Raw genomic sequence first — 25,863 nt, forward strand, 5'->3', positions numbered from 1 at the left:
GACAATATGTTAGGGACAAACCAAATTGTTAATTCTATGACCACCTAATCAATGTATTCCTGGCATGGAAATCTATATTGCCATGTGGTTGAAGTACCAAAAGTTAATTTCCCTAATAAAACCCCCTTCAGTGATGATTTAGGCATTTCAAGATATCTTACATTACAACATGGGTACTTACATGTGTTTTTGGTAGTACTGGTATTTGATTTATAAGTGTGTATCTATCCATATGTATCATCTATCTATCTATCTATCTATCTATCATCTATCTATCTATCTATCTATCATCTATCTATCTATCTATCTATCTATCTATCTATCTATCTATCATCTATCTATCTATCATCTATCTACCATATTTGATTTCTCTATCTATGTCTCCATCTGTTAGGCTATTGATCTATTGCTCTCACACCAATTTGAGTACACAATAGTGACAGCTTTATGTAGCATGCAAGTATAGCTGTAAGTACTTTTACACAATTTCTTCCCTAGTTTTCTAAGCCAAAAACAGAGGAGGCTCCCTGGCATCCTTCTTATACTTTGACATTGTCCCACTAGTTAGGAGACATTGCAGACAATGCAGACAAGTTTGATCACACTAAGAAGCACAAAGGTTAAGGATGGGCAGGACAATGGGGGTTAAGAAACATCATCTTTTTCACCCAGCCCCCAAGCCCCTCACCCCTCTGATAGCTGTTAGCTTGTTCTCTATGAGTCTGTTTCTATTTTGTTTGTTAGTTTATTTTGTTCATTTGATTTCACATATGAGTGAAATTATATGGTACTTGTCTTTCTCTGACTAGCTTATTTCACTTAGCATAATGCAGTCCAGGTGAAAAATGTAAAGGGACTAAGAAAAAAAAAAAACCCTCACAGAAATAAACAGCACTATGGTGATTACCAGGGAGAAAGGGGGATGGGGTGGGTGGGTGGGGGAAGGCAGAAGAGGGTAAAGTGAGGATAAATAATGATGTAAGGAGACTTGACTTGGGGTGGTGAACACACAATCTACAGATGATATATTATAGAGTTTTACAACTGAAGTCTATATAATTTTGTTAACCAATGTCACCCTAATAAATTCAATTAAAAAAGACATACATCAGAACTAAAATGCATAACAATGACTAAAAAGAGAAACATCCCCTGCTGCAGTGGGATGAGCTGTGGCAGCTTTTTAAAGTGGAGAGCACAGAACTTATGATTTTGATCAACTACAAAGGCCATGGTTATGTTTTTCAGTCCGTGTTACATCCTGCCCAAGAGGACACACTGGGGCTGGGAATAGAGGAGTCCAGGGAAGAGTCGGTGTGGAATGAGCATGAGAAGCCATGGCTCTAGGGGGAACTGCCAGCCAGGAGACTCAGCATCACCTACCTAGGTCATGGGAACGGCATGGAAGGTTCCCAGGGGAGGAGGGTTTCAGTACACATGAAAGCACCCAAGTGAGATTTAGCCCTAAATATCAAAAGGCATAATGTGTGTGAAATCCTATGTAACATTACGAGACCAGTCAGCATAAAAGAAAGAACTCAGAATGCCCTAGGCCACTTTACAGTGTGGCCTCTGGGGCTGACACATGAGGGGGCTTAACTTTTGGTTACATTTGTAGTTCTGATTATTATGTAGGACTAGAAGTCCTTAATTACTAAATTGAGTCTGTGAGTGCCTCCAAAAGCAAATACAGAACTATTACCAGGGGAGTATCCCTGAAGCTGCCTGGGTTTTTATCTGGTTATAAGAAAAGGACTGTCCTTGTTGAATATATTTTGAAAAGTAGTGTGAGACAAAAATAAAATGGGATCTTGATTACATCTCTCAAGGTGTGCTTGTTCAACTAGCAGGTACATGAAGAACAAGAGTGTTAAAATGATCTGCAAAATCTGATTATTTAAGGGGAAAACAAAGTTGAGTCTTCTAGCAAGGAGAGATAAGTTAAAAAGTAAAAATGTTTAAAAGAACAGTTAATGAACAGCTGATTAAGATAGTCATCACTGCCACTACTTTAGGTCTATTATCAATAAGGTGAATCAGAATAATCACATTAAATTTTATTTATTTATTTTATTTTTAATAGTTTTTATTTATTTATTTTTAGAGAGGGGAAGGGAGGGAGAAAGAGAGGGAGAGAAACATGAATCAATATGTTGCCTCTGACACCCCCCCCTCCACACACACACTGGGGACTTGTCCTGCAATCCAGGCATGTGCCCTGACTGGGAATCGAACCAGTGACACTTTGGCCCACAGGCCAGCACTCAATCCACTGAGCCACACCAGCCAGGGCTAATCACATTAAATTTTAAACAGTTTTATCAGAAAAGCAAGATGATAAATGAAATAGATGCAGTTAGTATGCCTTTAAGTAAAAATGTCCTTCATTCTTTTATTGATAATTACTATTTATGTTATACTAACACAGTTAGTGTTAGGAGACTATTAAAGTATGCCAGGAGAGTCAGGAGGGCAATGTGAACTAGGATACTGGCATAAGAAGGAGTATTTTTAGATTCAAGAGGTATATAGGGGAGAAGTAGCTTATAATTGATAATTAACTGGATTTCTGATTTTACTATCAGTTGTAAAGTGGGACATATATGGAAAATCAGTTTTATTTATTTATTTATTTATTTTGAAGTAAGTTGAGAGGGAGAGAGTTTGGGAGGTGGCTAGGGAGTTTAGCTTAGTTAGCTTCTGGACCTGTTGCATTTTAGATGCTACCCAAGTAGAGATATTAAATAGTAGATAGGCAGGTGTGGAGCCCACAGGAAAAATAGTTACACTGGAGATTTGGGAGTCATCTCATAGACAAAACTACTCATGACAGTAAATAAACTCCTAGCTTAAGGCATAAAATACTATCACGAGAAACACCAATACTTATGAAATTGAGGTATGCTCACATCAATTTTATAATCCCTCTCTCCACCATGTATTTACATGGTGTAAAATATAATCCTGAGAAAAGAAGTAATAGGGATTAACAGGTGACAAAAATGCAAAACTTTGAGATACACTCTAGAATACAATATATCACATCAGAATGTATGTAAAGATTGAATTTTAGCAAAAGGAATAAAAGATCATTTTTAGCAAATACAAAGGGGCCTGACAATTTTTCATGCCTGGTTTCACCTCTGTATCTGAGGTTTGCTGAAAAGAATCTCAATTTCACGTGTAGAAGTAAATTGACCTCTTCATAGCATCAATATTTATAAGCAGAGGCTTCTACTTTTACTTTTTCATTGAGTGAGTCTCTCTAATAGTTTTGCTTGCTTTCTTTCTGATTCACCTTAAGTTGATAAATACTAATTTTTTTAAAGATTTTATTTATTTATTTTTAGAGAGAGGGGAAGGGAGGGAGAAAGAGAGGGAGAGAAACATCAATGTGTCCTTGCCTCTCACGCATCCACTACTGTGGATCTGGCCTGCAACCCAGGCAGGTGCCCTGACTGGGAATCAAATCAGCAACCCTTTGGTTCACAGGCCGGCACTCAATCCACTGAGCCACACCAGCCAGGGCTGATAAATGCTAATTTTAAAATAAGTTATTAGGGCCCTGGCCAGTATGGCTTAGTTGGTTGGGCATCGTCCTTCAAACTGAAAAGACACAGGTTTGTTTCCCAGTCAGGGCACATGCAACAGGCAACAAGTTGATGTTTTTCTCTCACATTGATGTTTCTCTCCCTCTCTTTATCCCTCTCTTCCCTCTCTCTAGAATCAATAAAAAGAAAAGAAATATTTGGTCTTGTAAACAAGTTATTAGGAACACATAGTATTACAGCTAAGAGTTTTTACCTAGATATCTAGAATACAAATCTGAACATTGCCTTGAAATTGACACCTCTGAAATTTATAAATATACCTCACTTTTCCTTTTAAAGATTAAAAGAACTATCAACTAACAAGATATCAATATGCTAGGAAATCTAAAGTTTCTTATTTATAACTTTCTTTCAGCCAATGAAGATAATAAAAGCTATTAAATCTTTGAAGAAACAGAGTCCCTAAATGGGATCCTGCATTTTCTCTTCCATACCAAACCCTGCGTAAGGAAACATTTATCAAGTCTCCTACAAAAAATTAGGCCAAAGGTGAAATCGATAAAAGCAACACGGCACCAGGAGCCTGGTTAATTTTTATTTTTCTAAAAGTCTGCCGAAGAGGTGAACACATATGGATGTAAATTAAGCTCTTTCTGTGTGAGTCAAAATATCTTTGTCAAATAACCTTTAATAATATCAGTTTGACTTAGGCCAGACAGATTTCATTGTTATGTCTGGGGATTCTGCCTAGAGAAAAGAAAGAGGAATAAATGGAAGCCTCGCTATTGATTAGTCCAGCTCCTTTTTTGTATGATTTAAAGCTTCACATTCAGAGTCCTTTTGGGCCCACCGTGTCTCCTAAAAGATCTCTGGGTGGTGAAGGCCAGGTGACAAGCTACAGAAGGTGTTTCTGACACAGGGAGCATTGGAAAATATACAGACCAAGGTGTCTTTTGCCTACATGTTATATAAATACGTCTAAAGACAAAGAGGCTGGCTTTCACCAGTGTGTCACTTAGAATCTACTGCAGTATCAATGAGATGAAGATCTCTACTTCTCAGAGATCTGGGTAACAGCATAAGTCACACAATAGGGGTAGATTCTTTTCTGGAAGAAGGAAAAAAGTCAGGTATTTTATAGACTGGCTGCAAAATCAGTAACATCATTCTTTTCACCACATCACTTCTATTGGCAATGTGGTTCCCATAAAGGCCTGTGGAAATCAGTGACATGAACAATAATAATCAGGGATTGCAACCGTATTGCAGAAATGTGCTTTAGGGAGATGGAAAAGAAATCCTGATGGATATAATCAAGATTCACTCACAGAAAGACACATCTACAAGCACATTATATAAAGAGGCTATTCTGTCATAAAATTACCTCTCCAAATGTGTATATAAATAGCAAACAATGCTTTAATATTCTCAAGGCAAATAATATTGAGAGAACCTTCTAAATTCTGCGTTAAAGTTTCAAAGACCTCTATGCTCAATTAAAGTATTAGTCATAAAACTAAGTGGTAAAGAATATAATTTTTTATAAGAATCCCTTTAATCAAGGTAAAACTGCTCATCACAAAAGTAACCTGTATATTCATTGAAGAACAGAATGTCACATTATCATAAAGTTAAAACTTTTAGCTAAATGTTTTCTCTTTTAATATTATAGTTTCCACAGATAGAGAAATACCTCAATTTTTTTGTGTTTATCTTCCACTAAAGTTTTCAAAGTGTAACAGGAAGAGCAAGAAAATGTAACCATGCTGGTTACATCTTCCCTATCATCCACTGAAGTGGTGTTAATAACATTGTGATAAATAAAAATAAATATTCTAATATGACTTATAAAACATTGTTTTATGCAATGTGAGCACTTTATAAGATACAAAAATTAACAAATATACTTTTTAATCTAATCAAAGACATTTTATGACTAATTTAATTTGAGTAAGTCAACTGGGTCCCTAATATTATGATGTGAGAATATAGCCAATTGATTAGCTCCCCAAAATATTTTTGGGTCTTCAATATATATAACTGATGAGTTCAAATTTTTGCTAAATATGGTGATATTTCTGCATCAAAATCTATTGTTAGGGAAATACGACATGTATTTCATGCAACATCTCACCGTTTAATCTCTAGAACAAGTTTATGATGTTCACATCCATATTCTCTTTAATTACAAACTTTGCAGGTATATTAACTGAAAATCAGTGTCCTACTTAAAGACACAGTAATGGGAGGAACCAAGATGGCGGCATAGGTAGACACACTGCGCCTCCTCGCACAACCAGAACTGACAGAGAATCAAACAGCAAGGGGGACCGACACCAAGGAAATAGAAAAATAAACATGCATCCAGACTGGTAGGAGGGGCGGAGACGGGCACCGGGGTGGAGAGGACTCGCGTGGCTGTGGCGGGACTGAGACTGGCAGAGTGTGGGACAAATGGCGCAGGCAGTCCAAGCACTAGCAGACCCTGCGGCCCCACATTTGCACAGATGATCCCAGAGGGCCGGACTCAGAGTGGTGGAGAGCGTGGCAGGCAGAGTGGCGGGTAGCACCCCGCGGCACCACATTCGCCCACAGATAAACCAGAGGAACAGCGGGCAGTGAGGCAGACCACGAGACCCAGGGCTCCAGCTCAGGGAAATAAAGCCTCAAACCTCTCATTGAAAACGCCCCTGGGGGTTGGGGCGGCAGCAGGAGAGACTCCCAGCCTCACAGGAGAGGTTGTTGGAGAGACCCACAGGGGCCTAGAGTGTGCACAGGCCCACTAACTCGGGAACCAGCACCAGAGTGGCCCAGTTTGATTGTGGGTAGAGGAGTGAAAGACTGAAATCCGGAGGAGAGTGAGGCGGGCGCCATTGCTCCCACTCGGCCCCTCCCCCACGTACAGTGTCACAGCCCAGCGACCAGCATTACCCCGCCCCGGTGAACACCTAAGGCTCCGCCCCTTAAAGTAACAGACGCACCAAGACAAACAAACAAAAAAAATGGCCCAAATGACAGAACACTTCAAAGCTCCAGAAAAAATACAACTAAGCGACGAAGAGATAGCCAACCTATCGGACGCACAGTTCAAAGCACTGGTTATCAATATGCTCACAGACTTGGTTGAATCTGTTCGAAAAACAGATGAAAAAATGAAGCCTATGCTAAGAGAAACAAAGGAAAATGTACAGGGAACCAATAGTGATGAGAAGGAAACTGGGACTCAAATCAATGGTATGGACCAGAAGGAAGAAAGAAACATCCAACCAGAAAAAAATGAAGAAACAAGAACTTGGAAAAATGAGGAGAGGCTCAGGAACCTCCAGGACACCTTGAAACATTCCAACATCCGAATTATAGGGGTGCCAGAAGGAGAAGAGGAGAACAAAAAATTGAAAACTTATTTGAACAAATAATGGAGAACTTCCCCAATCTGGCAAAGGAAATAGACTTCTGGGAAGTCCAGGAAGCTCAGAGAGTCCCAAAGAAGCTGGACCCAAGGAGGAACACAACAAGGCACATCATAATTACATTACCCAAGATTAAACACAAGGACCTACATCCAAGATTACTGTATCCAGCAAAGCTATCATTTAGAATGGAAGGGAAGATAAAGTGCTTCTCAGATAAGGTCAAGTTAAAGAAGCTCATCATCACCAAGCCCTTATTATATGAAATGTTAAAGGGAGTTACCTAAGAAAAAGAAGATCAAAAATAGGAACAGTAAAAATGACAGCAAACTCACAGTTATTAACGGCCACACATAAAACAAAAACGAGAGCAAACTAGGCAAACAACTAGAACATGAGGGTTGTCAATAAGGGAGAGGGAGGGGGAGGGGGGGTAAAGGTACAGAGAATAAGTAGCATAGATGATAGGTGGAAAATAGACAGGGGGAGGGTAAAAATAGTGTAGGAAATGTAGAAGCCAAAGAACTTATAAGTATGACCCATGGACATGAACTATGGGGGGGGATGTGGGAGGGAGGGGGGTGGGCAGGATGGAGTGGAGTGGGGGGGGAAATGGGACAACTGTAATAGCATAACCAATAAATATATTTAAAAAAAGAAAAGACACAGTAATGGAGCCACCGTGTGTCCCAGTGCATCCTATGTTTCCAGGACACCACATGGATTCTATGAGTATAGACAATAGGCACTTTAAAATTTCACCATACACCATGATGGAGAGAGAAAAACATATGGGGCATGAGAAAATGAGACACAGTATTGTGACCCACCAAGCTGTAGTGGGTTGAATAGAGGACTCCCAAAATTCATGTCCATCTAGAACCACAGAACATAAGCTTATTTGTAAATAAGATATTTTCAGACATAATTACTTAAGATGAGATTATACTGGATAAAGTAGGCCCTAAATCCAATGACTGGTATCTTGTGAAAAGAGAAGACACACAGAGACACACATAGGGACAAGATCATATGAAGATGGAGGGTGTTGTGTCAAAGTCAAAGAAATGCTGATTGCTGGCAGCTACTGGAAGCTAAGGGAGTGGCTTAAAACAGATTTTTTCCAGAGCCTGAAGAAAAAAACAAATCTGATAACACTTGATTTTGAACTCCAGCCTTCAGAACTGTGAGAGAATAAGTTTCTGCTGTTTTAAGCCACCCACTTGTGAGACTTTGTCATGGCACCCCAAGAAGACTTATACATAGCTGTTTAATCTTTGGTGAATCATTGACCTTCACCAAGGCTTACTTAACTGGTAAACTGACATAGTAACATTTACAAACATGGTAAATGTGTCTCAGAAGCACTTTGTAAATTGGAAAATGCTATGAAAGCATCAGGCATCATTATTGATCAGGGAAGGCAGAGATCAGTGAAATTTGGATTAGGCTAAGACCTTGACACTTGGAAAGATGAATGAAATTTTGAAAGAAAGAGGGCATTCCAGGTATGAGCAAAAATAGAGGAGAAATGTAGGGGTCACTTTCAAATGAATCAAATGTGACAAAGAAATTCTACAATGTTATATTAAAACTACTCACTTCTCTTTTAATTTGTAAACACTGAACCAACGAACACTATATTAGTTTCCTGGGCTGCTGTAACAAATGGCCATGAACTGGGTGCCTCAAATCAACAAAAAAATATTATTCCACAGTTGTGGAGGCCAAAACTTTGAATGTGGCATCCCTGCTTTCCTAGGCACTGTAGGATCACTCCTTCCTTGTTTCTTCAAGCTTCTGGTGGCCCCAGGCATTCTTGGCCTGTGACTATGTCACTCCAATCTCTGCCTCTACAGTCACAAGGCCTCCTTTTCTCTCTTAAATCTCTCTTTGCCTTACTCTTATAAGGATACTTGTCATTGGATTTAGATCTTACCCAGATAATCCAGGATGATCTCCTCATCTCAGGATACTTTACTTAATTACATATGCAAAGACCCTTTTTCTAAATGAGATCCCATTCTCAGGTTTTAGGGATGAGCATACAGACATACTTTTTGGAGTGACCACCATTCCAGTCACTACAATAGTTAAGTTTTGGGGGAAAGAAGGAAGCTAAAACACAGACACATCATTTTAGGTAAGAACAGTATCATCAATTTGATTTACATAAGCCATCAAGGCCAGCCATAAAATGGGATATTTATATGAGATTCAGAATTAATCACTTCATGCTAAAAAAAAAAAAAAAGAAAAAAAGAAAAAAAATCACAAAAAACAACTTTCAGACAAAGACCTTATGAGCAGAAAACAAAAGGGTCAGGTATGTAAGTATCATATATTTTGTAACTTTTAATTTTGACCTATATTTTCATTAATATAATTCTTACTACTTCAGTTTGCTTTGCTATCTCCTAATCTATTCCCTTTACTCACATTAAAATTTAAGAACTTCAAAATACTATTTCCCATTAGAGTTAGTTCAGAATCACCTTAATGGAAATTAAACTTTCCTAAGAGCCCATGTCTTTTTCCAAATAATTATTCTTCTTTCCTTTGAGATTCTTAATTTTAAAAGCCAATAAAATTAGACATATTTCTGGATTTAATGCTTATCTATCATTTAAATCACCAGTAGAAGTTTAAGAGCAACTCCTAAAACAGATAATCCCCTATATGATTTAAAATTTGCTAAAACAAATAACAACCAAACACAACTTACAGCCTTTTTAAATTCAGATTCATGTTCATTAATGAGACCCTGTTAATATTTCATGTACAGTCTCTTCCCATTTACTTTAAAATATTTCTGTAATAGAGGTTAGAAAATACACCATGCTCCTATGAGTAATGAAAAATTCAAATGTGTTTAGGAAAGATCTTCCACCATAATGCAAATAATGTTGCTTAAACATTTCTAAATGAATCTCTGAGCCTCTGTGCCAAACAATATCAGAAGCATGGGAGGATCCCATAGTCAGAACAGCATAGGCCACTGCATCCTGGTGCAGCTGGAGGTCAATATCATTACCAGCAGTAATGATCATTCTTCCGAGGAGATGTAGTGAGTTTTCACTAACAAAATCAGGTAAACACGTGGTAATGAGAAAGACTATCTAGTTCATTTCTCTGGCCAAAGAAGAGGCCTCACACCAAACCAAGGACCCCAGAGCCATGGAGCTCTCCTTTGGGTTCAACTTCATCATCAAAGAGCTATTGGGGAATGCTCATCCTACTATCTAAAACAGACTCTGCATGCTAATTTTAAACAAGTTAGCTCTTTGCTACATCTCTTGGTATATATAATGCAGAATGTGTTGCTTTTTTGGAAAATGAAATAGCTAAATATGTAAGTACATATAGGTACATCCAATGATTAGAATGGCATATGGCTTGCCAAATTGTCACAAGTTACATATAATCTATACTGTAACATGTGAATGAGTCTTTAGGGAGTCCTTGGGCTAAGTAAGACTTATTAGTACATCTCAGTAAAATAGAAGATTTATTTTTAAAGATTTTATTTATTTATTTTTAGAGAGAAGGGAAGGGAAGGACAAAGAGAGGGAGAGAAACATCAATCTGTGGTTGCCTCTCACATACCCCCTACTGGGGATCTGGCCTGCAACCCAGGCATGTGCCCTGCCTGGGAATTGAACCAGCGACCCTTTGGTTCACAGACCCATGTTCAATCCACTAAGCTATGCCAGCCAGGACTAGAAGACTTTTTATAAAACCACAAAACTGACTCCAATGATGAAAAATCCTGCTCAAAATATAAAGGTGCTTTTATAGGAAAATTCATGATTCAATGGAGTTTTGGTTTTGATGGCAACTAACCAAATGTTTTTCTCTACTTTGCTTTATTGCTATTATAATTCAGTAAAATAAATATATTCATTAAAACTATTTAGTTTTTTCCCAAAATTTGCTTAAAACAATTAAAATTAAAATTTCATTAGGTGCTTTTAGAATAATTTGTAAAAGCAAATAAAATAACTAAATAAAATATTATTCCAAAGCTGGGTCCCATTCAATTTAACACAATTAGCCTTTATTGAATACATCTACAAGGCATAACACAAATGGGTTTACAAGGCAGGTCAGGCATATACTGACTTAAGACGGATCCCATGAAACTTACAGAAAAATAAATTTTCAAAATCATTAGTTATATATCTTATAGTAATTTTTCAACTAAATCCTATAAATTCAATAAATATTTCATATAAATAAAGTATAGATTAAAGATCTGAATATAAGACTAAAAGATTGCTACAATTATTTAAAAAAAAACATTTAAAGGCTAAATGGGAGAATTAGGAAAGATTGCCAAGAACAAAGACATGTCACCAGAGAGCAACACCAAGATCATCCGCGCCCTCGTATGCCCAATTACTAAGTACAAACACGAAAGTTGGACAGTAAAGAAGGCAATAGGAATAAAAATGATTCATAGTGTTAGAGGAGAGCTCTGAGGATACCTTGGAAAGGAATTGAATAAGTGGGTCCTAGAGCTAATTAACCCTAAAACATCACTGGATGCAAAAATGACAAAATTGAAGTTGTCCTACTCCAGACACATAATGAGGAGGCAGGGCTTTTTGGAAAAGACAATAATGCTGAGAAAAATATAAGGCAAAAGAAAAGGAGAAAGACCAAATAAAAAATAGATTGATTCTATAAAAGAAGCCATAAGTGTGAGTCTGTAGGAACTGAGCTTGGTTATTGAAGATAGGACAGCAGGGACATCACTCATTCATAGAGTCACCAGGGACTGAAGACTAGAGCATGTAAAACACACACACACCTCTCATATATAAAAGAAATAACTCAGAAAAAGTTCTTAACTGTTATGTATAAAATATCGCACTGACTTCTCCATATCCATTAACTACTCAAGCCATCATACACTATCATTCTACTGTAACTTCTCACAAAAGTGCTCTTTGGCCTAACTGTCCCATCTGGGTGTACTTCCTGTCGGCTTCTCCTTCCTTTCTCTAGGTTACTTTGGTCCTTCCCTTTCTTACTATCTTCTTTTCTCTATCCTCTCCGTGTTCTTTCTGAGTAAAATGATCAAGATACACATTTCCAAAAATCCGACCGCATTGCTCAAAATGACCAACCTCTTTCATTCCAAGCATCAAGTATTTTCAGCATCCTACTGGGATTTCCCTTAAAACCTCAAATCCAAACATCTAAAACTGAATATCTTTTCTTTTAAACTGCCTCATTCTGCAGAATTTCTTCTCTTGGTTGGCATAACATAACCACCCAGGAGGTGAGAAACCTCAGTATTATTTCAAGCTATATCTCCCTTGCTCTGCACATCTAGTCAGTCTCTGTCCCCAGACCCTTCCTTATGAATGCCTCCTCTGCATGCCATGGCCAGTGCTCACATGCAGTTCTTGCCTGAGTGTTTCCATAGTTTCCTTTCCTTTTTTTCTCAATCCATCTTATATCATATTTCCTTACTTTATCCCAAACCCTGTCTGAAAATATCTGATGAATTAACATTGTCAAAAGGACAAAGTTCTGAGTAGTACAAGGCAGGGAGACACCCCACCGAAAAACAAACAAACAAACTTGGAATTACCTTCTGGAGGGCAGGCACCCTGGAGTATAGACTTCTCCTACTAGGTAAGTATCCTAGGAACACATCTGTATCAGAGTACCAGCTGGCATTGTTGTGAGAGGCTGGTTCAGCTTCAGTGAATTTGCTTGAAGACTCTTTTAGTGCATTTGCCCATTTCATTATGGGTGATTTACAAGAGCACCTGCCCACACCACAATGAGTGTACAGCAGTTTTTGACCAAAAAAAGACATGACCCTGTGTCCCACCCTCCCTATTCACCCAATCTCACCCTGAGTGATTTTTCTGTTTCCCCAAATGAAAAAAGTCCTCAAATGTGTTGCCAATGTAGAAGAGGTGAAACAAAAAATAGCAGAAGCACCGAAAGGCATAAAAATCAAAGAGTTCTAAAACTTTTTTGAGCAGTGGAAAAAACTTCTCAGTGGGTATATTGCATCAAATGGAGAAGGTGACTAAAATCTAAATATGTAAGAATACACAACTTTTTATAAATAAATTCCATTTTTGGGTCCCCCCTCATACATGCATATTTATTCCTGACTTGGCCAAAACAGTCTTTTTAGACTTTTCTCTTAACATGCTCATTAGACAACTAAATTTCTTGTTGGATTTCCCAACTACAGTGTACGTGGATATGGCAGAATGGTACACAGCCTTTATCCTAGTTGCCTTCCTGTACTGAAGATGTCAAAAAGCAGGAAAGTTGCCCTGACTGGTGTGGCTCAGTGGATTGGCCATTGTCCCACCAATTGAAAGGTTGCTGGTTTGATCTCTGGGCAGGGCACATGCTGGGGTTGCAGGCCAGGTCCCCCCAGTTGGGGTCCTCTGAGAGGCTGCCAATTGATGTTTCTGTGGAACATCAATATTGCTCTCCCTTTCTTTCTCTCTCCCTTACTCTCTCTTAAAAAAAATGAATAAAATCATAAGAGAAAAAAAGAAAGCAGGGAAGTTAACCTTCCCAGACTAATTTGCAGCTGGACTCTGATTGTTCTGTAGCTCCCACCATCCAGCACTATGGCACATGATTTAGAAGGTGGAAGAGATGGAGGCTGCACACAGTAAGTTTGCCATGAAGTTCTGTTTTTCTCTGGCAGTGGAGATCTCCAGGTCCAGTCACTTACCTCCTCCATGTGGAGTACCAGAGCATGGGTATTTTCCTGGTGTAGTTGGCAGCACTAAAAAAGGGTCAGTACCTGTAGTAGCAGCTTCTCCATGGGGCCAGAAGCTCCCTGATCAAAGTTGAGGCCATAATTATGTTGGTAGCCTTGTCAAGTGGTGTGGTTTTAATTAAGGTCATTTCTGAAAGTTCAACTGAGAGTCTCTAATAATTATATTCTTATACTAAAGTTATATCCTCCTCGAACAGCAAGAATAGAGTCTGTCCTATGCGACTGAATCCTGAGAGTTACACATGCCATTCCCTTGTAAAAGTCCATGTCTTTACTGGAATGTCCCTCTAATTCTTAGTAAGTTCTAACTTACCCTTGAAGACCTCAGTCACATTTCACCTCCTCTAGAAAATATTTTATATTTTTTAATCCAAATAATGGCTTCCTTCTCTGTGGTACTGTAGAACTTTGGTAATATTACTGTTATAAAGAAATTACATCATAATTATTTGATAAGTTACTTTTTCCTCATTTGACTATGAGATATTTGCAAGCAAGGGATATGTTTTACCTAGCTTTGATTCTCTAATGCTCTGGGTTTGGTGTATAGTAGAGATTCAGTTAACCCTGATTGAAATGAACTGCAATACTTGAGTATGAGAGAGTGAGTAGAAACTTAACCCTCTAAAATATAATTTGTACAAGTGCCAAAGGGGGGAAATATCTGAGGGTTGCAAATTTAAAAGTAGAAGACATTAACTATAGATGGGAGCTGGACTGAAGATAAGTGAGATATGGTCTTAAGTATTAAAAGATGGATACAATTTGACATTATGATGATGAAAAGAAGCCTGTTTCAAGTTCGAGTATGAGGGAGTTTAAGTGAAAGGGGTGGGAGATGCAGAAAAACAGCAGGTGGATTAAAAAAAAAACTTGAACAGAGATTTTGAATAGGGCAGTTGTGACAGATGAATCATGAAAAAAAATAGGGATCGGCTTGGAGAAGTCTGATAGGACCCTCGCCTAAGGAGTGTGATTTTTTTTTTTAAGATAAGTAAGAGTGATTCCTTGAAGGTTTTAAAGAGAGAAGCACATTTTACAAAGCTGGCTAGAGAATTGAGAGATCTGGGAGTTGCTTTCTTGGGCTGACATTCTTTAAGAAGAATAATACTAAAAACTCTTTTAAGAGTAAGTAAACTCAGATGTCCAATGTTTGTTTGGATTATAAAAATATGCCAAAGTTCACAGCAGAGCTCTTTGTATTAAATCCAGGTCTCTTTTGCTCATATTAAGTTATAATTCTCAAAACATTATGAGAAGGATCATATTGCATCCTTCATCACCCACATTCTAAAGATGCTAAATCTTTATCAGGCTAAAAGAAATAGCTTAGAAAAGGAAAATTTTGTGAATTTTCACCCAACTTTCATTTATCAAAATAATAAACTCTAAAATATCACTTTAAATCTCATCCTTAAGACCTTTGGTCCATTAGGGGCACATGATAAATTGCATAGCTAGCCTTGAACTTACCCGCCCTGCGTAGTGCATAATAGTGAATGCCGTGCCTTGATCTTTGAGGGTGACATTCCCATTTCCATCCTTCATGGGGGAGTATACTGCATTTGTATTTGAGGATTCTAGGAGGCTTTGTAGCTTCTTGGGAAGATTTGTTTCCATTGACCAAATCATTTGACTTTCTTCATCCAATAAACAGAGAAATCCAGATGGCTTCTGGAAATTAAGAAGAATTTTTTTCTTCTATTACCCAATTTGGTATTTTTGTTATTCATGAATGCCTTTTTATAATTTCATTATTTCATATAAGTCACTCAGTAAATGAATGCTTTACTTTTACTACACATCTATTCTAGCTCACTGTTGGAGTCAAAACTCTGATGTAATGTATGCCTTCAACAGTATTTATTGATTAGAGGAATGCACAAAAATTGAAAGAGTATATTTTAATATTGGTAAAACATTGGAGTTACTAAAAAGTATAGTCTCATCTCAAAAAGAAAATAAAATTTCCAACTATAGGAAAGTTGTAATTATTCTTGACCTATAACCTATATCAAACACTTCATGCTTATAGTGGACAAGTTACTTATCAAAGACCAAAACCTACAATGATGTTGTCATAAAAATTATGACAAAATCTCACTTAGCAGGAAGTAGAAGTGACTCTATGATATTCCAATAACTAGACTTAGGAGAAAAGAAAATTTGAAGCTATAACTTACAAAATTCAAATTAGAAGTCTCATAGTTTATTGATGCCAAATAAGGAAAATAAAGTCACACAGTAGGCAACAATACAAATTAATCATACACGAAGGAAAATGCTGCTTAAAAAACTTCCCAGCCTCTGATACTGCATCCTCCCAGACACGAAATACGATTCTGCCCAAGTGGTTTACCCATCAGTTGAATAACATTTACTCAGTGCTATGCTGCTTATCTTTTCTTTCCTGGGAAAATCTGCCATTGACAAGTTTTAAAGTAAGGTACTTTATATTATTTATTTACATTATTCTGTCATATATGGTATATTAATTTTTATCATAGACTCAGGGTGCTTTTTGAAGTGTGAATACCATAAAAAATAATTCTTCCCAGAAAGGGAAGAGACCTATATTGACCCCTATAGCAATTTCAGTTTGTATTTTGACTTGAGGTAATCAAACCACACAGCCACCAGCCTTTCATGATGTCATTTATTTGGACAATAGAAAGTCATTTCTATGTATCATAAATATTTTAGTTGTTTTATGCCTTTTAGAGTCTCCTGCTTATACTAAAGAAAATCTGAAACTATATATCATTGTCTGAAGGCTGTGGAGTCGAGGTCATTCTGGTGCCACCTATTGAGAATAAAGGGTAAAAGTGCCAGACATGGGAAGGACCTCCACCTGGCGGAGGCACATACACCAGAGAGTGCCTTTTTGGAGCTATTGGGGCAGCTAGGAGGGTTATCTCTAGAATAAGCATCCAATAGCACCCCCAGGAAGGAAAGAGAGGAAGAACTAATGAGGTGGAAATGACACTATGAAGGAATTGGAAATGCCTGCAAAAAAGCAATTTCACCCACCTTGGTAAATTATCTAGCACACCTGGAGGGGCATTTCTTACCAACACAGAAATACCTTTCAACAAGGAAATTTGAAGGAGAAAGTTCATTACAAGGAATGTTATCCTAGCAGGCCTTTCTGAATGATATATCACAAGAATCTCAGTGTGGCCATGGCCAGGGACCCCATAAAGAGTCCCCATGAAGATCCCAGAGATGAAAAAAAGGTTTTAAGTATATGTAAATATACAAAAGGATGGGAGAGGCATTAAAAGAAAACAGTCGATATAAAAAGTTTGTTGAGGACTGGTCCTGTCTGGGATGTTTTAAAAATTAAAAATTCTTTATTTCAATTAATAGCAACTTCCTTGCTGAAAAGTAAGTAAAAGGTGATACTAGAATACCAGAAGCTATTCCTTCATCTGCTGATTTGAGCAGGCAAACATACACTGCGGATATGCAGCAGAAGGATAAATGGGCTATATAAAGGTTGTGTAAAAGTGTGTCCACATTTGAGGGGCAGTGACAGACCTCTACTGTAGAGGTGAGGATTTCGGTTCATTTGATAAAGACTTAAATGGATGTTTAGGTAAATCAAAGACAAGGCCCAAGTTAGTTTTAGGGAAGCAATTGACTCAAAAAGTGCTAATCCATTCTGCTCCGAAAGGAAGACGATATTTTGCAAGGATGAGATAGTTGGTTACCAATGGGATATATTTTTAAAGCATTATAATTTATATTGTCTCCAAGCATGTTAAAGTTTGTATGTGTTGTATTTTTCTGAACATTTGATATAAAGCCATGAAAGAATGCTGATAATCAAACTTACTGACTTGAAAAATTTGCCGAAGTTTCTGAAGAAAACATAACATGGAGAAATAAGTCATAAAAAGGGATTAATGGCCTTTCAATTCCGTCAGAAGGCTCAGAGGAGTGTGAATTGTTCTCCTGTATGTGAAAGGTTATTATCATATGCAATTTCACCCTAACAACAACAAGCAGTAACACTGAGAGTGTGATGAACTGTACTAGACACTTGGAAAATTTGGTAAGAATATGGATCGACCCCTCCCCTCAGGGAAATAAGACAAATATGTGTTCACTGAAATATAAATGAGGCCTATGCAAAAATTATAATGTCTGTGAGTAGTGGAGGATTAGGAAGTGCTTGAAAGGAAACAATAAGCTTGTTTTGTATTGTACAGTATATGCTTGTGTGGTATACAGACCTGTACATTTCTATAGGTACAGACCTATAGGTACAGTACTATACCTAGACTTGGTATGCCTTTTCGTTCCATTTGCATGGGTATCAAAGAGAAGCAGCAGCCAGAAACATCCACTCTCATTTTCAACTCATACTTGTCAGGGCCCTACTAGTGACATGATGATTCCAAAGAGGAAACCTCAGGGTTGAAAGTCAAAGAGAGAGAGAAACATCATTCTGCTGACCAGTGTATAGCAGTCAAGGACACAGCAGCAAACAAGAATGAGGGTGCTGGCACCTGAAGCTTTCCACATATCTATTGCTGTCAGTTTGAAGATATTTTTAAAATCTCACATAAATAAATTATGTACTATATGTGTCCTAATGAGGGAGGGTTTTCTGGAGGAAGAGGGCTTCTTATGTAATTTAAAAAAATGTTAACAAGTTGGTAGCAGAACAAGCGTGCTTTACAATGGGAAGTGCATAAAATTTATAAGTCTACTCTTTTAGTTATGTAAATAAATCAGTAGAAAGTTAAATACTATGCTCTTCAATAACTAACTGAATGTTATCAGTTTTAAACAATATTCACATGTTTTAGAAATATTATAGGTAAAGCTACATAATGTTTTCCTATATTAGTACATAGGGATTTCTGTTTATATGATAGATTTTTGTTTATGTTATACAAATACTGACGCAAAGATTCTTGTGTTGTAAGGTAGAAACAGATAAGTATAAATGCCTTTAGATATTCTAAGATTATATGTATGCACACATTTTTCTGTCAGTTTTTCATAATTAAATTTAGAAACTGAAGATAAAATATTCTGTTAAATTTATTTTATGATCATGTTAGTCTTAGATATTATATTTTTAAATATTAATTTTGGTCATTGGGCATTTGTAACCATGCCAAAAGTAGAGGTTAGCAACATAATAAATGCTAAATACTTTTATAACATATGATTTAATATATGCTGTCCTTTCAATGAATTGGTAATCCTTCAAATGCCCCTTCAGAAAAGGTAACTTGTATTCTTCTGTTGGCTTTGAAAGACTATAAATACATAGCAGAATCTCACATAGAAAGATATCTCAAAAATAAAACCCTTTGAAAGAAAATTATTTGTCTCCAGCATATTTAAATGCATGTATTCCATAAAGTCACTAATTACATTATATGAATACCTGGAAAAAAAAATCCAAAACTCCAGTCTGGTTACTAGGAGAATAAGCTGTTTCCATGGTAACTCCTTCTTGTAAACATTCTGTTTGCTCCTGTAGAAAAAGCACTTCATTGATATAGTGGTGCATCTTCTCATTGGTCATGTTGACACAAAGCTATTGTGGAGAAAAAGAAAATAATTCACAAGATAATACAGCCATGCAGATCCACTGTAAGAAATATTAACTCAAGAATGTTTGACACCAATTAGTCTATTGAGATAAAGCATTATGGTATTGTCTGAGAAGCCAAAGTAAGGAGTTTCACTTGATATTGTTGACTTTATATGGTCTGATTATTCTATTTAAAGTATGTATGCTAAAAATAACAGCAAGCATGATTATAACATTAGCTTAAAAATTTGGAGTCTAAAATATATTGGAGGATTTAAAAAGGTATTGTTGAGAGAAAATATTTGGTGTTTAGTCAACAAGTGAAGATAAAAGATGGATTGACTGTGAGACCCCAGAGGAGAAGCATTCCTTGCCTCTTCATTTCTGTTGCAAGAGAACATGGTCAAGAGAACATGGGTTTCTTTCAGAAAGAATAACCGGTCTAAGCATGCTATTGCAAAAACTATGTCCTTTTTCTGAAAAATTTTTTACATTCTTCCAACTGTTATTTTTCTCTATTCCCATTAGGAAACAAATATGTTATTTTTAAATCTTAAAGTTTTAATTTCTTGATCTTAAAAATTATCTTAAAAAATTAAAAAATAATGTAACCCAAATCTAATCAGAATAAAATCTTACTTCCCACTAGGCTACTCACCTAATTTTCTCTTATAACAAAAAAACCTCAAAAGAGTTGTCTTTTCTTATTATCTCAAATTTGGCTCCTCCCCAATATTGAAACCACTCTAATTCAATTTTTGATGATACCTATGATATCACCAAAATTGCTTCTGTGGAAGTCACTAGTGATATGTGCAATTCTAAATTCAATGTTCAATTCTCAGTGTTCATTTTCCTTGACTTCCCTGCGATATGTGACAGTCATTCCTCTACTTCCGTGGAGCCCTGCCTCACCTGTCCTCCAGGACATCACTCTCTCACTGGCCACTGGCCTCCTACCTCACTTGCCACTCCTCCTCTGTCTTTTCTGACTTCATCCTGGTGTTCCAGGATTCAGTCCTTGAGCCTATGTCTTCTCTGTCTACACCCATTTCTTTAATGAACTCATTGAGTCAAACAGACTACCATGTTCCCCAATCTGTACCTTAACCACTGTTATACTAGGTAAAATTTAAAAAGCACTTAGAAATATTTAGAATTCAGTACATCACTGAAAATAATTAAAGGTGAAAAACATATATAAATCAAAATCACTGATAAAACATTTTAATAAGGAAACCAGGTATTTGAAAAAAGAACAATATGTAGGATTATATTTAATGTAAAATGTGTCATACTTATAAAGAAAATGCCAAAGCTTTTGTAATTCACACAAGACTGGACCACTGTGGGTTCCTCTTTCCCATGTACCCAACATCTTCTCCAAGTCTGGTGTCTTCATAACACCAGTTACATAGAAGTAGAAGCTCATCCTACACATTCCTGTCCATTGACTGGGACCTCATGGCTTCTCTCTAAGATATATAAGAGCATCCCTTATGCTTTAGTGTCCAATCATTGAGCGAAGTCACCTTCTCAAATGACCAGATAGGCTTTAATTCTCCATGTGGCATCTGAGCCTGCTCATAATGGTGTTGCTTGTGAATTAAGAATGAGTGAAGGATAATGTGTACATAGAGAAAAGAGCCATTTTTTTCTCACAGATCCAGCTATTGGGGGAGGGGGTTGTTGGGAGCTTATAGGTCTCTAGGAACATAAAGAAGTCACTGCTGGGAATATCTCAGGGAAGATACTAACACAGTAGAGTGTAGGGCACTGGTCAGAAAACAAGGCATTTGTGCTAAGACAGCGATGGTGTTCTGTGAGGTGCTGAACACCAGCACAGAAGTGTGCTGTGAAGTGTCTTTAGTTTTTGCCAGGACCAGAATTTTGTGAGTAGGTATTGAAAGCTCAAATGTCTTCAGAAATGGGGTGATTGGAGGAGGGTAGGACGGCAGGCACCAGGCTACCTTGACAACAGCTGGAGAGCAGAAACTCAGAGGTTCTCGTGACCTAATCTAGTCAAGGTATTTCCATGATGACTACATCAACATTTCATTATTAATATAACAGGTGGAGAATAATCAATAAATCAGAAATTCACTAAATAAAAAATTAAATATTAACTATATTAAAAATAAGACATAAATTGCATATCTTGACACCCAAAAATAAAAATAATTCTTAGTTACAGGTCAGAAAATGGTTTTTACATCCCTGCTTCACAGTGAAAAATGGTTTTTATAAATTTGGTGATAAATGAATGTCTGTATATTGAATAAGCTTCCTAATTGCATTCTGTTACAAAGTAAAATCTAAGTTAAAAGTAAACTATGAACATGTCACATTGTTGCTGTCTTGGAAGTCACTTTATTTATTTTTTTAGAAATTTTCTTTTTTTATAAAGATTTTATTTATTTATTTATTTATTCATTTATTTATTTATTTTTAGAGAGAGGGGAAGGGAAGGAGAAAAAGAGGAAGAGAAACATTAGTGTGTGGTTGCCTTTGGTGCACCCTCTACTGGGGACCTGGCTGGCAACCCAGGCATGTGCCCTGAATAGGAATCAAACTGGTGACCCTTTAGTTCGCAGGCTGGCACTATATCCACTGAGTCACACCAGCCAGGGCGAGTCATTTTAAAACCTAAAATAAAAAATTTGAGAGAATTTCCTTAAAACTTATGATCAATCTGCATCATCTTCTTCCTGTGTAAATTTTCTTCCTAACTGATTTGGCCAGTAGTTATAGAACTTTTCCTTTCTTCCCCATGACAAGTAGATTTTATGAGTTATACACAAACCTAGAAGTTCTTTATATTTCAAGCTAAATGTTTATTAAACTCATATTCCCACTGATCAATTATCTTAATATAGCAAATATTAAGACTATAGTCACTTCAGGTGAAAACATACAATATAGAAAATTTAACTTTACATGCTTAGTTGATAAGGCAAAAACAATTGAATATAAATATAGACTAAGAAATTCTGTGCATTATAACTAGCAAAGGGAGGGATGGAATTCAGTATTTAAATATCATATGAAACATATTTACTTCTTTGTAATTGATACAGTCTAGCACATTCATTCTCTTGTGTTGTCCCATTAAAACTAAGCCATATCAATAGATCAATAACTGTGTTTACCTCCAGGAATGATTCTGGAAAAACAAATCATTTTCTATAAAACTGTGTAGCATCTGTCCACAGTAGCATCCCCATTGTGAAAGGAAAACATTTAGTTGTGGCTCTCATTTTAACCAAAAAATCAAAAATAAAATGTTCTGAAAATGGTTGTTAGATAAGAGTGGGAAGTTTAAAAATTAGTTCACTTTCCTTAAAAAATAAAATTTTGGGGTGCTCCCCCAATCTAATACTATGTTAAAGGCCTTTAATGCTAAAGTAATTTTGTTACTAAAGATTAATAAAGATTGTTAAAGTGTGGGGTAAAATATTTACAGAAAATAATACTCCATTATGTAATAATGTACAGAAATTGCACAAATATATGTACAGAAAATGAGTGACTCTATTATGGAATAAAACCATTGGAACAGATTCTCTTTGACTATGTGATATACACAATTGTAATTATTTTCACTTTTGATTTTAAAAAGCAAATTTAGTCATTTAATACAACAAAAATAGATACTATATCTCAGAAGTTTGATTTAAAAGTAATTGTGGAAGGTGTGCCTAAATATAATATATTTTAGGAAATAGAGTGCTCCAGAAATAAATACAAAAGCCATGAAAAATATGGTGATATATGTTACAGCATGAAACAATGACAAGAAATCTAATAAAGGATTCCAAAATAAGAACATCAATGAATGATTCTCTATTGTACAAGAAATATCCAAATTATATAACACTTACCTTTCTCCTCATTCTGAGATTCTCTAATGAAAATACTTAGATAAGTGTAAATACCTCAAACATATTCAATAGGATTCTCTTATCGTTTTGCATTCAGAATAGACTGCAGCTCTGTAGCTACAAAAATTACTTTTGATGACAATCTGAATAAATCCTCGTACTGTTTTTTTATTGAATTTATTGGAGTGGGCTTGGTTAATAAAATTACAGAAGTTTCAAATGTACAACTCTGTAACACATCATGCATGTTGTATTGTGTGTTCACCAACACAAGTCAAGTCCCCTTCCATCACCATTTATGCCCCCTGTACCCTTTTCTACCTGCCCCACCATCCTTTCCCCCTGGTAATCATCATATTGTTGTCTATATGAGGATTTTTTCCTTTCCTTACCCCTTCGCCTTTTTCACCCAGCCCTCCAACTTCCTCCCCTCAACAGTGGTCAGTCTAGTCTCTATGAGTCTTTTTCTATTTTTTTTGTTTGTTAGTTTATTTTGTTCATTAGATTCCACATATAAGTGAAGTCATATGGTACTCATCTTTCTCTGACTGGCTTATTTCACTTAGCTTAATACTCTCCAGGTCCATCCATGCCGTCACAAAGGGTAATATTTCCTTGACTGTTTAATTAACCCAGTAGCATTCCCTTGTGTAAATATACCACTGCCTTTTTATCCACTCATCTCCCAATGGTCACTTGGGCTGTTTCCAGATCTTGGCAATTGTAAATAATGCTGCAATGAACATAGGGATGCATACATTCTTTGGAATCAGTGTTTTGAGTTTCTTTGGTTATATTCCCAGAAGTGGAATTGCTGGATCATAAGGGAGTTCCATTTTTAGTATTTTGAGGTAACTCCATACCGTTTTCCATAGGGGTTAATATCCAAATTTTATATAGAACTTATAAAACTCAACACCAAAAAATAAAAAAAACAAATAGTCCAATTAAAAAATGGACAAAGGATCTGAACAGATACTTCCCCAAAGAGGACATACAGATGACCAATAGACATGAAAAGATGCTCATCAGCGAAATGCAAATTAAAATCACAATGAGATATCACCACACACCTGTCAGAATGGCTATCATCAATAAATCCACAAAGAAGTGTTGGTAAGAATGGGAGAAAGGGGAGTGTTCCCTCGTGAACTGTTGGTGGGAATCCACTAGCTCTCGACTGTCTTACCACTGACCACCTCTGTATGTATACCTGGCTGTAGGTTTTGACTGACTTGAGCATTTTTATAATAAAAGAGATATTTAATTATTTTTATTTATGAATATTTTATTGAACTGAATTTTGGCTTTACAGAATTGAAATGCTGTTTCAGTCAAAATGGTGATACCAAGTGTGAAATGTGGACATAGCTAAATTAGAAAGAGGTGGAAGGATTCAAAATACCAGTCTTCTTTTCTTCCCCCAGGAATGTCTAAAGCATTCTGCCCATACCAGCTTGTGATTTTGAACAGAGCAGCTCAACTTGTTACTCTCCTGGTCAAAGTGATTCTTAAAATATATGGCTTCTATACTGACCTTCTAATAATTTTCAAGCTGCAAGCATTGGATGGTATTTTGTGAAATGGGGTAATCCTTATAATATATCTAAACATTTTATTGTACAGCATGCTCTTTTTATTCTGGAGGAGAAAAAAGTAATTTATTAAAATCCCATAGGGAAAATTCCAGCTTGCTGTGTAAAACTGAGTAGCCTGTGGAGCAATTTTTGTTTTGTATCTTTAATTATGGTGGTGCTTTCTGAAAGGGAATGTGTACTTGTATTTCTAACAGAGGAGAGCAGTACTGGGTGGTAAAGGGAATCACTGAGAGCATATGCAGTTTGGAATAGAATGTTTTTCAAACCCACTTTCAAGTAATGTGTACATTAATTTTTTTTACCAAAACAGTTCGCTTTTCCCTATTCTAAACTGTTAAAAGCACTCACTGTTTGAACCAAAGTAAAAATATCAAAGAAGTACCATAACATGAACTTTAAAACTGCCAGTAAATGTAGCTAGGGGACCAATACAAACATATCATCCTATGTCAGATACCAAGTTGAAAATTGGAAAAATGTATCCCACCATCCAAATGGTAGCCAAAACCATGGCCAGAACCTGCTTAATTTTTATTTATTTTCAGTGAACTGCATTGTGTGTGCATGTGTGGTTGTATGTTAAACACCATCACAGAAAGACACAGCGAATGATTTTTTATTGGCAAAGTAGTTTATGTATCTAGGAACATAAATCTCCATCAATAATTGAGAATATCTTGGACTTCAATGCAAAAACAATCATCATTTTTTACTTTTCAACTCTATCCCTCAGAATTGTCTTTGGGTTTCATTATATTCCAGGTATTACTCAGAGTAGACTTGAATGTGGGTGAAAGGTGAGGCTTCATAGATGATAATGAACAATTATTAAATACTGTTTAATTAGCATGCACTTTGTACATAAAGTGCTGTTGCTAACTGGTTTAATAATAAAAATTACACACCCTTTGAAAACACATTTTAGTAACAGAACATTATTGCTTATCCAGATGGTCTATCATTTGTATTAATGACAAACTTAATTTCTTGAGTAAATTTTCACCAACTGTTCTCCCTTTATTACTCAGTGAAATATCTGAAGCAAAAATATAATGGAGCATGACATATACATCACAGAATTAAAGTAGGAGATTAAT

The 25,863-nt window shown here is 36.4% G+C and overlaps 1 protein-coding gene across 1 annotated transcript in view; it reads right to left on the reverse strand.

The window, feature by feature from the left end:
* MYO16 (myosin XVI) overlaps nt 1–25,863 on the reverse strand; it is a 518,514-nt gene that overhangs the window by 187,589 nt on the left and 305,062 nt on the right. Inside the window, exons 22-23 of the mRNA XM_053916793.1 lie at nt 19,138–19,290; nt 15,204–15,404 (exon numbers count right to left, since the gene is read on the reverse strand). Of these exons, the coding sequence (XP_053772768.1) occupies nt 15,204–15,404; nt 19,138–19,290 (354 nt within the window). The remainder of the gene's footprint in view (nt 1–15,203; nt 15,405–19,137; nt 19,291–25,863) is intronic.

Source organism: Desmodus rotundus, chromosome 13 (genome assembly GCF_022682495.2).
Source record: "Desmodus rotundus isolate HL8 chromosome 13, HLdesRot8A.1, whole genome shotgun sequence".
Classification (NCBI taxonomy): domain Eukaryota; kingdom Metazoa; phylum Chordata; class Mammalia; order Chiroptera; family Phyllostomidae; genus Desmodus; species Desmodus rotundus.